The sequence below is a fragment of the Polyodon spathula genome, chromosome 26 (assembly GCF_017654505.1).
Source record: "Polyodon spathula isolate WHYD16114869_AA chromosome 26, ASM1765450v1, whole genome shotgun sequence".
Taxonomy (NCBI): Eukaryota; Metazoa; Chordata; class Actinopteri; order Acipenseriformes; family Polyodontidae; genus Polyodon; species Polyodon spathula.
Genome location: NC_054559.1, coordinates 764,780 through 777,307, shown reverse-complemented (window position 1 = coordinate 777,307; position 12,528 = coordinate 764,780). Strand labels below are relative to the sequence as shown.

The window sequence follows — 12,528 nt, the reverse complement described above, 5'->3', positions numbered from 1 at the left end:
GATATTTGAGTTAATTACAGCAACACCTGAATTATTTTTGAATCCTAGGTTGGTAAATACTATCTACGCAGCTCCCCCTTTCCAATACAGGTATTGTTTAAATAGGGGGAAAAGTCTGAAAATAGGGGGAAATTGTTTCATCAATAGGGGGATTTTATGAGTAGCCTAACCCAACCCTCTGCCTGCCATAGATATACATAACCTAGACTTGATCAGGCAATGTGTCTCTTTAGAAGTAACAGCTAGCGCCATCTAGTGATTTGCCACTTTGCAAAAAAAAGTTTCCTTTAGTGTTGGTGCAACACCCCGCTATACACTAGAGCAGTGGTTCCCAACCCTGGCCAGGGGGATCTCCTGTGGCTGCTGGTTTTCATTCCATCTGAATTCTCAATTACTTAACAATACCCATAGTTGAACTGATTATTTGCTTAATTAGACCTTTTTATTTATTGTGTTCAGCTCTTAAACAGTTGAAGATTTAAGTTAGGTATAACATTTTATAAGTAACTCGAACTCTGCAACTATTTAAGAGCTGAACACAATAAAAAAAAAGTCTAATTAAGCAAATTATCAGTTCAATGACATATCTAGTTAAGTAACTGAGAGCTCAATTACTTGAAATGAAAACCAGCACACTGGGATGGGGGTGGTGGTGAGGTCCCTAGGACGATGTTGGTAACCACTACAGTAGATGGTGCAGGCGCTAGCTAGCCTACAAGAACAGCTCCTTAACTGAAAGTCAAAGCACCAATTAGCAAGAACCACCAACAAACACTGCTAACATCAAAAGATAAGTAAATAATAATAATAATAATGATAATAATAATAAAATATATTTATAATTTGACTCTTAAGAAAAAAATGTGTTGGTACCATTAGTTTTAAAAAAGACGGAAGCCATTTCTCACACCTAACTAGCAAATATCCGCAGAGAAGCGCTTCCCCTTCAAATTTGCACGCCCTGCTGGAATGACCTCACTTCCCTCAGTAGGAACGGGAGGTGAAAGGAAAGGGCTGCTGCGGTTTCTGTAAGAATCAGCACATACTGTTTAGATAGATACATACATACAATAAAAAGTCGTTTATACTTTAAAATATCAATAACTCTGTTATGTGCAGCAGTCACCTCTCTGCGTAATGGTTGTATTAAATAACAACAATGGCAGTATCCCGGAAGAGGATTATCTGTAAGTAAATGAAAGAAGCAAACACACTTGTTTGATATGGAAAAATATAACTGAAGGGTGGAATTTGTTGTTCGATTTTCCTCAGACTACGTTTGATATAAAACCAATAATGTCACCACTTAAAAACGTCAATAATGTATTTATGAAAAAAAAAATATGTGTATAATGTTGCCTTCAAGTCGTCACTGCAGTCCTTGTCCTTTGCTTCCATAAAAGACAGTATTAGATTTATTTGTTGTTTGGCGACGCCATTTTGGATTGAAGTCCAGCAGTCGTGTAATGTATGCTGTTCGGCTGGCGGTGTTGTTTGGTGTTTTGTGTTAATTAATGCATGTTTTAAAGAAAATACAATTGTGATACGTCAACAATTTACTATTCAGTAAACGTGTAGCAAAGTAAATATTGTTTTGAGGAGTTTTACACTAAGTACATACCGGTATTTTAAAAAAAAAAACATATTTTGGACAATATAGGTATGTATTGTTTTTAATAAAAAGCCTATCAATAAACAAGTACGTGCTTGGATAAACATGTTTGTTATTTATTTGTACAATGAAATAGTTTTAAATGTATTTAACAGTACAATTACACCGGCGCTTTGCCAGATTATTATTATTATTATTATTGTTGCATTTTTTAGTTGACTGGTTATAATAAAAAGAACCTGAGTGATTGACGGTTTAATACCCTATTCCAGATCGAGTGATGACACCTTTTCTCCATTCTTAAAGTAGAACGTCAGTTAGGACGGGGCTCACAACCAGCTGGCAAATCTTGACGTCACAGTGGACTAGACGAAGGAAAAGCATGTTTCCGTGTTAAAAGAAAATATAATTTGGAGCTAGTAGTCCACTCCTCGCTTGTGCGTTATGTGTAGTCCCGAAAAGTTATTGTGTAATATACGTTATGTAAATTGAGCTATATCTTGAAACGGCTGATTTGAAATGTCTCCTTTAATTAAATTTATTTTTTATATACAGCAGCTTACAAATAATTAGTTATAGTGTAAGGGGTCTGTAATGAATTACAATGAGTTTTACACATGTGTAATTTGTGTTATCGATCATGTTTGGTAGAATACAACTAAAGTGAAAAAAGCCCCACCCCCTTGCAGAATAAGGTGAACCCCATTTTCAGATAACAGATTGAAACCCAAATCTTTGTAAACCAGACTTTATTTTCATAAAGCCAATGTATCCTCCCACCACTCTGCAACTGTACTTCCTGTGCAGCAAACGTTATCCTGACTGCACTGTCCTACAGTGTGAGGCTCGCGATGACTAGTACCAGCTGCACACAACGCAGACATCATTCAAACCTGATTTCAAATAGTTTTCTGCAATGTTGATTACCAGGACTGTTTTTTTTTTTAGTCTGATTGATGACTGCTGCTCATCATTGCCATCCTCCCCTTCAAAGCGAGGGTCCCTGGCCAGAAGGAAGCAGTATTTCATCAACCAGGCGATCCGCAACTCTGACCTCACCCCCAAAGCTAAGGGGCGCAAGAGCCAGCGCAGACTGGAGAACAGTGAGTGTTGGCCTCTACTGCTGTGCTTTGGAAACTGCTTTGCAATACAGCCTTCCTTCCTCTTCACGTTGTCTGTACAGTCACTCTCACCTTAGTTAACTACCAGACAGTAATGCCTTTTAATCTCATATAGAAGAAACTGTCTGTCCTTTACTCTAAACAGTTCTGATGGGAATTTACTTTACAAGCATCAATAGAAACATTATCCTAAGCAAGGTTTTCTAATCCTTAATAGCACCATTCGATAAGCAATGAGAATGCTAATAAAAATAAGGAAATGGCTTTAAAGCTGGCTACCCAGTAGTATAGCCTTAGTTATCCCAATGCTTCCTCTTTCCCTGTCCCTTACCAGCTCGCTACCTGGCAAACCTGCTGGAGAAAGAAGAGTGCTCAAAGGATGAAGAGGAGGAGAGTGAGTACACAGCACCCCCCTCCATCTTCACAGAGGCCTGCACCAATGGGAACTATGTGCGGGTACGCTGGGTGGGGTTGGAACAGCATTTGATCATAGTGATGAAATGTATACTGACATCAGGTTGACTTATTAAAGATTCTTCAAATTGTTTCTGTTCTAGAATGAGAGAGAGTCACTTTTGAGTGTGTAAGTCCTCAACAGATATGAAAAACGAGTGTGCATGAAAATATGTTTTGTTCATTTTCATTTGAGGTTTTTTTTTTGTGTGTGAAGGGTTATTAGAGAGCCAAACACTTTGCCTGTGACGCATTGCCAGCTGAGTTTGTTTACAGGGAGTCTCAGCTGACGATTCTTTGGCTTTGGTTCCTTGACCAGCTGGTGGACGTGTCCTGGCGGAGTGTCTTGCAATAAAAGGGGTCAGCTGACACACCTCGAGGCAAATAAAAAGCCAAAGGACCAGGACCATCCACGCTACCTGTACAACAAACCTGTGTTTTGTAAAAGAAATTAAAAACCTGCTCACCGTGTGGAACCAGGATCAGGGTTTTAAACAAAACAAAAAAAGCTGCAGCACAACGTAAAGAAAACCTTTTGAAAATAATGACCAGCAAAATTTGAATTGCTCAAAAACATGTGTATATATTTTTTTATTTTACAAGAAAACATATTATGTTATTTGAGGACTGTGAACAAGACAGTAATCAATCAAGTAACAGTATATCCAAACATTTAATAAATAATGTAACAAAATCAATCAATTTGATTAATAACTCAATTTAGTTAATATTAAAACAACTTCAAGTTAGTCACAAAACTTCTTAATCATAGGCATCAGTTGGATTTCTAAATGAGTGTTATCAAAAGTTAGAATTAAAATGTTTCTATAAAAAAGCATGCGTCTGCATCTCAGAACTTGGCCCATAAGCAAAGAAATTAATGAACACACTTAAATTAATATCTCAAAAGCATGTATTTTTTTTTTAAAGACTGAATTTTTACCATCCGTTGTCGGTATCACATCTGCAAGCAGAGAATCACATGACCTTAGCAACACTGACCTATTGCCAGAGCGTTCATTCTACGTCCTGCCTCCAGACAGACAGTCTGTTAGGTATGATTTGCAAATTTGTGTTTTGATTAACAGTCCGCCAATACTACATTGCTGCGTTTTATTTTTCTAATCTCAGTAGATTACATGGCACCTCAATATTTTTTACTTTTAGTCATTTAAAATGGGCTCAGAAAAAAAAGAATTAACTCAGTGCTGGGCCCCTCCCCCCAGAGGCTGGGCCGTGGTGTAGTTGCGTCCCTGGTAGTTCTTCAAAGCATTTAACCCCAGCTGTTTTATGGTGATTAGTCTCTCGTTGAAACATTTGTCTATTTGACATAGTTTTACCTTAACTTCCAACTTAATGGTCTTCAAAACAGATTGATTTATTTTGCTCTTAATGAAATGGGATTCCTTTTACATTTTCTCAGCTTTTGTTTTTTACCATTACCAAAAAAGTGCAGGGCTCTTCACCAGATTCCTAGAATCTCCACACTAACTGCTACTCTCTTTTGAAGCATGTACTTGGTGTCCACATTCCCTCGTCCTTCTCCCTGTCTCTGAACTTTGTGCCTCCGCTCTTTTTTTAGCTGTGGAATGACTTCATGAACCGCTCTGGGGAGGAGCAAGAGAAACTACTGGTCTATCTGGAAGAAGAGGCCAAGAGAAAACGCAGCACGAAGCTTCCAGAGAAAGCAGAGAATGACCAAAGAGAAGGTAGGAAAACCTAGAGATATAGATTCATTAGTGAAAACTGAATTAACCAGTTACCATAATGTCTGAACCTTTTGAGGCTGCGGATCTAAATGCATAAAACTTTTGTGGGCAAATTTTCATTGTATGTAGTGATGGTAGTTAGTGGGTCAACCCCCTCTCCTCCTGACCTGCCACACCACCCCACCCCAAAATAAACATTAGAAAGATTTACTTTAAAGTAATTGTACTTAACAAAATAATTCCATTTTGCACCAATGTATCAAACTTGCAGTTTTAAAATAGACACGTTCTAGCACAAATGCATTTTGATTTTAAAGCATTAAAACAAAGGAAGCTATCTGTTTCTATGCTGGAAAGCTGGTTTCTGAGAAAGTACACATACTACTTGCTATAAAGAAAGCTGTAAACAGTACCCACAATTCTGGCATAAAATAGATATAGATGAGGGGTAGATTTAAATGGGTTTTAGTATAGAGGTGTACTAAAGTTCGATTTATGATTCCCTCCTGGCAGAGTACCCTGCCTACACCCCCAAAGACAGCTTCCAGAGAATTGACCGGAGACTGCGAGCTGCACTGAAGCGCAAGCAAATCCCAATGGTGAGCAGCAATCTTACACGGCTCGAGCCGACACTGGGGCCGCACCCCTGTTCATGTAACTCGCCGTTCATATGGCAGGGGAGATATAGTGGAGAACCAACCAGTAATGAATTCTGATTTAGATGTCTCAAACATAAACACTTGCCCCATTCTGAAGCATGGGCAAAGGCAGTTTTTTTGGTGGGGTATCTTTCTACTCAGAACAATAGTTTAGCTATAATGAATTGTATTACAACAGCCAAGAATATCAAACTATTTTACCAGGTGAAGTAGTAGGATCTAGCACAGATTTTGAATTTCTCAACTCCTGTAACGGGTTGTTCACATTTTGACTGTGAAACAGCCTTAAGTGATGATAGAAGCAGTTGGTGGATCAGTGATGCGTTCCCCTCTTTCCTGACCCAGGGTACACTGGAGTTCCTAGAGGAGAAGCTGATGGTTTTTTTCTCAGCACAGCCGCAGTCTGTTTTCAAGGCAGTACTGGAGAGCAGGTTTGTATCAGCAGATTCAGAACTTTAGACATCTCGAAACTCTTTTCTCTTATTATAGTATTGACTGTAAGAGAGGGGCTGACACACGGGAGAGTCACACAGAGCCTGTGTTTGACCACGCCACGCAGGTAAACAGATTTATTTAGATTGGACAGTCCTTTTTTGCCTTTTGGTTGTAATTTCAAGATGCTTCTGCTAGAGTACCAATAACGGTAGCATCTAGTTTGAGATGAGACCAGATGGGAAACCACGTGATGGTACCAGCAACGGTAAGGTCACGGGCAACTGAGTACAAAGTGGGGTGTAAATAAAGGAACAGGACAAACAGCAACAACTAGGTGCAAAAATAAAACTGAAAACACAGCTTAAAAAAATTAAGTTGGTCTACAGGCAGCCAAGCGATACCTCCACTAAAAGGATGGTCCCGCTCCCAGAGCCTACAGCTCTGCACACTGCAGTACGATTCTCCTAGTTGTACGTGTTTCTGTAGTCTCAGTTAACAGTGACACAGATGTACCAAGCAGAATTTGTACTGTTGAGCTAGTTCACGCTCCCCGAGCTCTCCTAGCGATTTAGTCTGGTAGCCGATCCAAGTTGGTTCTTTCTCTCTCATTCTTGCCCCGGTTCACCTGGACAAAAAACAAAGGTGTGTAGTGCAATCCTCTTTTTAAAGTCTCAAGTGCTCACCTGGACGCACCCCACCAGCCAATCGGGGATCCTCAGCCAGCCAATCCCCAGCCGGGCCTCCCTGTGAAACCAACTGGCTGGCGGCCCGTCTCTGCCAAGCGTCTGAGCTGCCCCTGTAGTATCACGCATGTGCCCGAGAAGTCAGTGACGGAACTTGTCTTGTAACAGGGACTTTACCCGTGGCGTCTCTTAGCGTTAACTTCTTCATTTCATTTATAGCTGTTTTTGTACACTACTAAGAAATTGAGTGAAGACTATTTTTACAAATACTTAGTTGATTAAGCCTATTAAACAGTCTAAAAAGAAACCTGTTAACACTTTAGACAAACGTGGATGTATAATATATAATATAATTTGTATTTATTTATTTTCTAGCTATGAGAGATTGCTGCTCCATGCTATCTGCCAGTATATGGACCTTGTCTCTGCAAGTGAGTATATCTGTGATTCCTGAGTTGCTTTTCAATTAAAGCATTAAACCAAGCGGGCATTGCAGCTTAATAATCAAACACTTCTAATAAATGAATGAATGGCAAGGGTCCATTATCAAGCTGAAATGCCTGATACAGGGGATCTTGACGGCATTATGAACAATAGTTTTTGTATATGAACCCATAAACCAGGTATGTGGATGAAGACTTTAGGACTACCACCAATACTGTCTGAAGCCTACAGAAGTGTTTTTTAATTAACTGGCAAAAATGGGCAACATTCATTACTCTAAAGGTGTGCTAACCAAGGTTTCAAAAGCCATTTTCTTACTTGCCGGGGGTCATGCATATGTATGTCATACTCCTAGAGTTTTGCTTATCTCTATAAGGGTCTGTTGTGATGAAGCTTGCTTAGGACCTTATTGAGTGCGTAATAATCCCGGGTATATAGAGGCTGTCTGTCCGTTCATCCATCTTACTCTCTGTATGTCACACATTTTAAATATATCCAGTGAAATGTTTATTCAGTTATAATGAAAAGGACATTCTTGGCACAAGTTAATGAGAGTATTAGAATCTGGGGGTATTTCCTTGCACCCTATCTCTCCTATATCTACAGAAGCACTTCTTCAAATGGAATATACTGTTTAGCTATTGAGCATATCGAAAGCAACTTGATGAAAACTGCTTAAAAATGTTCAGCAGTTGCCAGATTAAATTGTCCAGAAGGAGTAAATTTCGATATTTATTTTTTCCCTTATGAAAATTAGCTTTTCCCTTAGCTTGTATATAAATAGTTTGTATGTCTGTGTGGTAGTTAGTTGAATAAGTCAGGTAGCAATACAGTTAAATGAAGGAACAATCTGTTCAAGAATACAAAGAACAACTGATGGCAGGACAGCTTTTCAGATTGTTTGTGTTCCCAATTATCCATTGCATTTTATATTAACAAAGCCATTTAATTTAATGCAGATTTAAGTAAAGAACAAGAAAAAAAAAACATTCTGAAGAGAACTGAGATTTAAGGACGTTAATGAATACAAAGTAATGGCCTTTTAGTCAAGGGTTTTGGGATAAAAATAGGACTCTAAATGGACAGTGTGCTGAGAGGCAACCAAATGCAAAACTGGAATTAATCAGTGATCAGCAGGACTGAACATTTGGATCCTTTTCCAAGGTGCCTGTGTCACTTCTGTTTGATAGAGCAAAAGTCTTTGAAGTTTCTTAACTTAATAGCATTTGCAACATTTATACCATAATCAGAATAAAACTGACTTGTTATTTTAGTTGTTTGAATTGATATTGATCAATTAGGCTGCTTCTCTTTTAAACAGGTTCTGACTGCGATGGGAAGAGACAGACTGAAGTGGTGAATAAACAGGAGGAATTCCTGCCTCCAGGTTTGCTCTTGTCTGCCTACCTGGAACAGATGTGCTGACAGAGAGCCTTTTCCAAACAAACCTCTAGCCTTCACATGCAGCTGCTCTGCCAGCCTCTGCGCATTCAGGGGATACCTTTACTAAACCACAGTCGAAGTATTGTACAGTCGGAATTATCTTTTATCTTGATTGTAGGATAAAGAAAGCCCTTGTTATCTAGAGCATGGGTGTATCTGCTTCTGTTGCCGGTGATTGATCTCACATTTTTTAAATTACCCAATGAATTTATCGGTCAGCAGTGTTTATAAATAACTAGTTACTAGTAGCACAATCCCTGCAATCAATACCTCATGACCAGTTCAGAGCTGATCTAGTACAGGCCTGATTGGTTTGTAATGCATTTCCAAGTAGTTATAATAACAAAACTAGGTGCTGCAGGGCAGGCAAATTGATCAGTCCACCCTTGCAGATGTTTGACATCTACAAGAGACCCTTACTGTAATCAGTAACCCAAAATGGGGTCAGTTCCATGAATAAAGGAGTAGAACATTGACGTATAAATCTACAAATATTTTCTATTTGAAAGCACAGCAGTAGGCGAACCACAGGTCTGCAGTTGTAAGTTCCAGTAATATTGGGCATGAACGTCTCCTATAACCTGGCCCTAACCAATATGACTACTTAATACAAGACACTTAAATGTCCACATTTTTTAATTTCTTCACATTATTGGGTGCGTTTTCTTTTCGGAAAGAAAATTGTGTCTATATACAAGAAACAAGTGTACCCCAAATTATTAATTTCAAAAGGAAAACGATCAATCATGGCTGATAGTTGGTACACTTTTAGTTGTTACATGTAAGCCATTAACATGTGAACCATTACGCCTTATGTATGTATGCGTGTGTGTGTCATATATATATAAAAAATATATATAATTTTGTCTGTGTATATGTGGGTATATATGTTCTCTTTGGTGCTACCATGGATATTTCTTCCATGGGCTCATTTCAGGCAAAGAACTGATTTTAGTAATTTGTTTAATGATGCATTTAAGGACAATAATGTAAAGTTACCAAAGTTTGTGTTTTTAGCTGTTTTGTGTACAATATTATAGTCCCAAAGTGTACTAGCCTTCTGACCTTTCAGAATGTTTCTCCGTGACCATTAGTGGTCCCCATTGATTGTTTATAAATACCAAAAGGGGCTTTTTCTTATATTAAAACCATTTGTGGTCATGTTAAGTGTATTATTTAAGTGGCTTTCTATTATAAAAAATAAACTGGATCCCATTTATTTTTGTTAGCTTTGTGATTACTTTATAACTGTTCTGAACTAATTGTTTTCAAACTCATACTAAAAGCCATGTTTCAGATCCATGTGATGATCAAAAGTAAGGGGATGTTGGTTGGATATTGGCTATTTACACAACACTTTTATTTGGTAGAGCACACACTAGGGTGATACTTTCTCCATCACTCCAACCAGCCTCTTTCCTCCACCAAAGCCAGTTGCTACTACTGTCTGTCTCCTCAGATGGAGCCTTCACTATATGCTGCAATTCCTGTCCACTGAATCCAATATCTCTAAGAAGCCGGGTTGGAGTGAGCCTGGAGTGCGCAACAAATTCCTGAAATCCCACCTCTAATGGATAAACCCAGACTAGCCACCCCACATTCCACCTCAGCTGCTAACTCTGTGTATCAAAATTTCTTCCTGTCATACACTTCATCCATAGAATACCCCCCATGGCACTGTTAACTCCACCAATGCAGTACAAGAACTACAAACCAGTATTTCTGCCCACTGTTAATTGCTTGGTTCTGGTATTGTCACTACTTTACAGATCAAATAAACATAATTGACTTGTCAAATACAATTGTCAGTGTGTAATAAAAATTCTTGCAGAGTTGGGCAGGTTAGATGCATTAGAGTGGTAGGTAAAAAAAAAAAAAATTAATAACTCTTGACTGAAGTGCAATTCCTTGCACTATATAGGTCTCAAATGTACAATTTTGAAAGAATGTATTTCCTTTTTAAAATATTTGATACTGTATAAGGTTAGAGAAAGTTCTGTTTTCTTGCTATGCCTTTCAGGAAATATTACAACTTTGTCAGATCAACGAGGTTTACTACACAATCATTAGTCATTGCATTTGAAACAGTGATAACACATAAAGCACCCTTTTAAAAAAGGCTTGCTGTAAGTTTAAAGCTGGACAAAACCCAACTAAGGCCAGAGTTAAATCAGACTTTATGGCTGTGCCGTAGCTGTCCTCCAGGTCTAGGATGAGTTCCTGTCCATACATTAATTCCCTGTTCATATACTATGTGATGTGCAATCCCATTTTGAATGAATTAATGCCAATCAAGTGCTTTCAGTATGTGTTGTAATTTTAGGGAGTAAGATATGTAGGAGTCTGCATGAGGGAGTGTGTGATAGGAAAATGCAATGTGCACCTGAAGGGTGGGATGCTAGATGTTGGAAATGTGTGTTTCTCTTGGATATACCTGATTTTCACTGAAGGTGGAGGACTTTGAAAGAGTTTCTTTATGTACACGAGAGAATTGTGGAGGTGTGTTGCTGTATGACAGCTCGCACTGGGCTAGCCCTGTCGCTGGTATTAATGAGCATGCTTTTCCCATATTGCACAGCTGCGTGATATGGGAAATATCAACTGGATGAACCACTTAATCTAAGGTATTACATGTAGGGCAGATTAAATTGATAATGAATATACACAGTATTCAAGTTTTTTATTTTATTTTACCACGTCCTTAGTTATTGAATTGAGCTTAACCCATTGCCTTATTTAAAAAAACAAAAAAAACAATTTGGTATTTTGTTGGGTAATTGAACCAAGGAGGAGTTCAATAATTAAAAACCTGGCAAAACAAGAGCCTGGGTTTGAATTGTCTGCAAGAGACACAATTGAGGGCCCATCTCCTTTCAGAAATTAGCTTGTGTTCAGAAACGTGACCGAAAAAAGCTGTCAGAGACTTTAGTCATTTTCTAAAAGCATTCCATTTCCACTTTGAATATCCGTGGGAATTTGAGTCAGGCATGTATGAGGTTACATTACAGTCATACACAGTTACCACAAATGTATTAAAGTGATGTTCTGCTACAAAAAAAAGAAAACAAAAATGTTAAGGAAGAAATTAAAGGAAACTGCTGATTAGAGAGTACCAGGACTATACTTTTACTATAGCTTCTTTTTATAAGCAAAGTAAAAATAAAAAAAAAATAGTTTTCCTGTTGGAACAGGTACTGCATTGTTTTTACCACTTGATACTGATCATGCCCTCTGTCACATTGTATGCACTGAGCTACATTCTAGAGATGGAGGCCAAAGCGACCTCCTTCATCACCTGTCATGTTATATTTCTATCTTGGGATAAAGGTAGTTCTCTTACAAATATGAAATATTAACCATCACTAATGGGTTATTCCCCTTTAAGAACCCAAGAACTGAAGCATGTACGCCAACAAACACCTGCGAGAGTGCATGATGCAGTGCAAGTTGACCCAACAAAAGCACACTGGCCAATTGCAAATTTACTTTTCCTTTTTCACTAAGAGTTGCAAGTTTCGCATTGCTGCCTCGATTTGTGCCTCTTCTTAAACAGTTTTTTGCAGATTCTGTCTTATAATAGTTTTTTTTCCTTTGGTCAATAAATTCTACCATGGTTAAAAAACAAAACAAAGAAAAAAAACTTTCTGCCAAGTTTTGAGCTAGTAAGCCTGAACCGACCGTGTGCCAGCGGGAGCCTGTGACTTGCATTCACCCTCCTGGATCTCGCTCACTCTTTGCAGCGAGATCCAGACTCTCGTCTGGACAGGGCTCTGTTCCAGAAATAAAAATAAATAAATAAAAATATAGTACCACCCTGGCTGGGATAGTTTCTTTATCTTTTGTATATCAGTGGTGTTACGTTACTGTTTACTCCCCTTGTTTTTCTTTGTTTTACAGAAAACAAGATTGCGGTGCTCTCTAGTACCGAGCCGTTTTCAATTAGTTTCGGTACCTGTAGTATTCCTGCTC

At 38.4% G+C, this 12,528-nt stretch overlaps 1 protein-coding gene across 1 annotated transcript; it reads left to right on the top strand.

The window, feature by feature from the left end:
• The first annotated feature begins 977 nt into the window (after positions 1-977).
• LOC121300885 (R3H domain-containing protein 4-like) lies at positions 978-9,778 on the top strand. The gene is made up of 8 exons (XM_041229848.1): positions 978-1,187; positions 2,561-2,715; positions 3,068-3,189; positions 4,769-4,895; positions 5,409-5,494; positions 5,900-5,985; positions 7,048-7,103; positions 8,438-9,778. The coding sequence occupies exons 1-8, from the start codon at positions 1,138-1,140 to the stop codon at positions 8,539-8,541; spliced, it is 786 nt and encodes a 261-aa protein (XP_041085782.1). The 5' UTR covers positions 978-1,137; the 3' UTR covers positions 8,542-9,778.
• Positions 9,779-12,528: the final 2,750 nt, after the last annotated feature.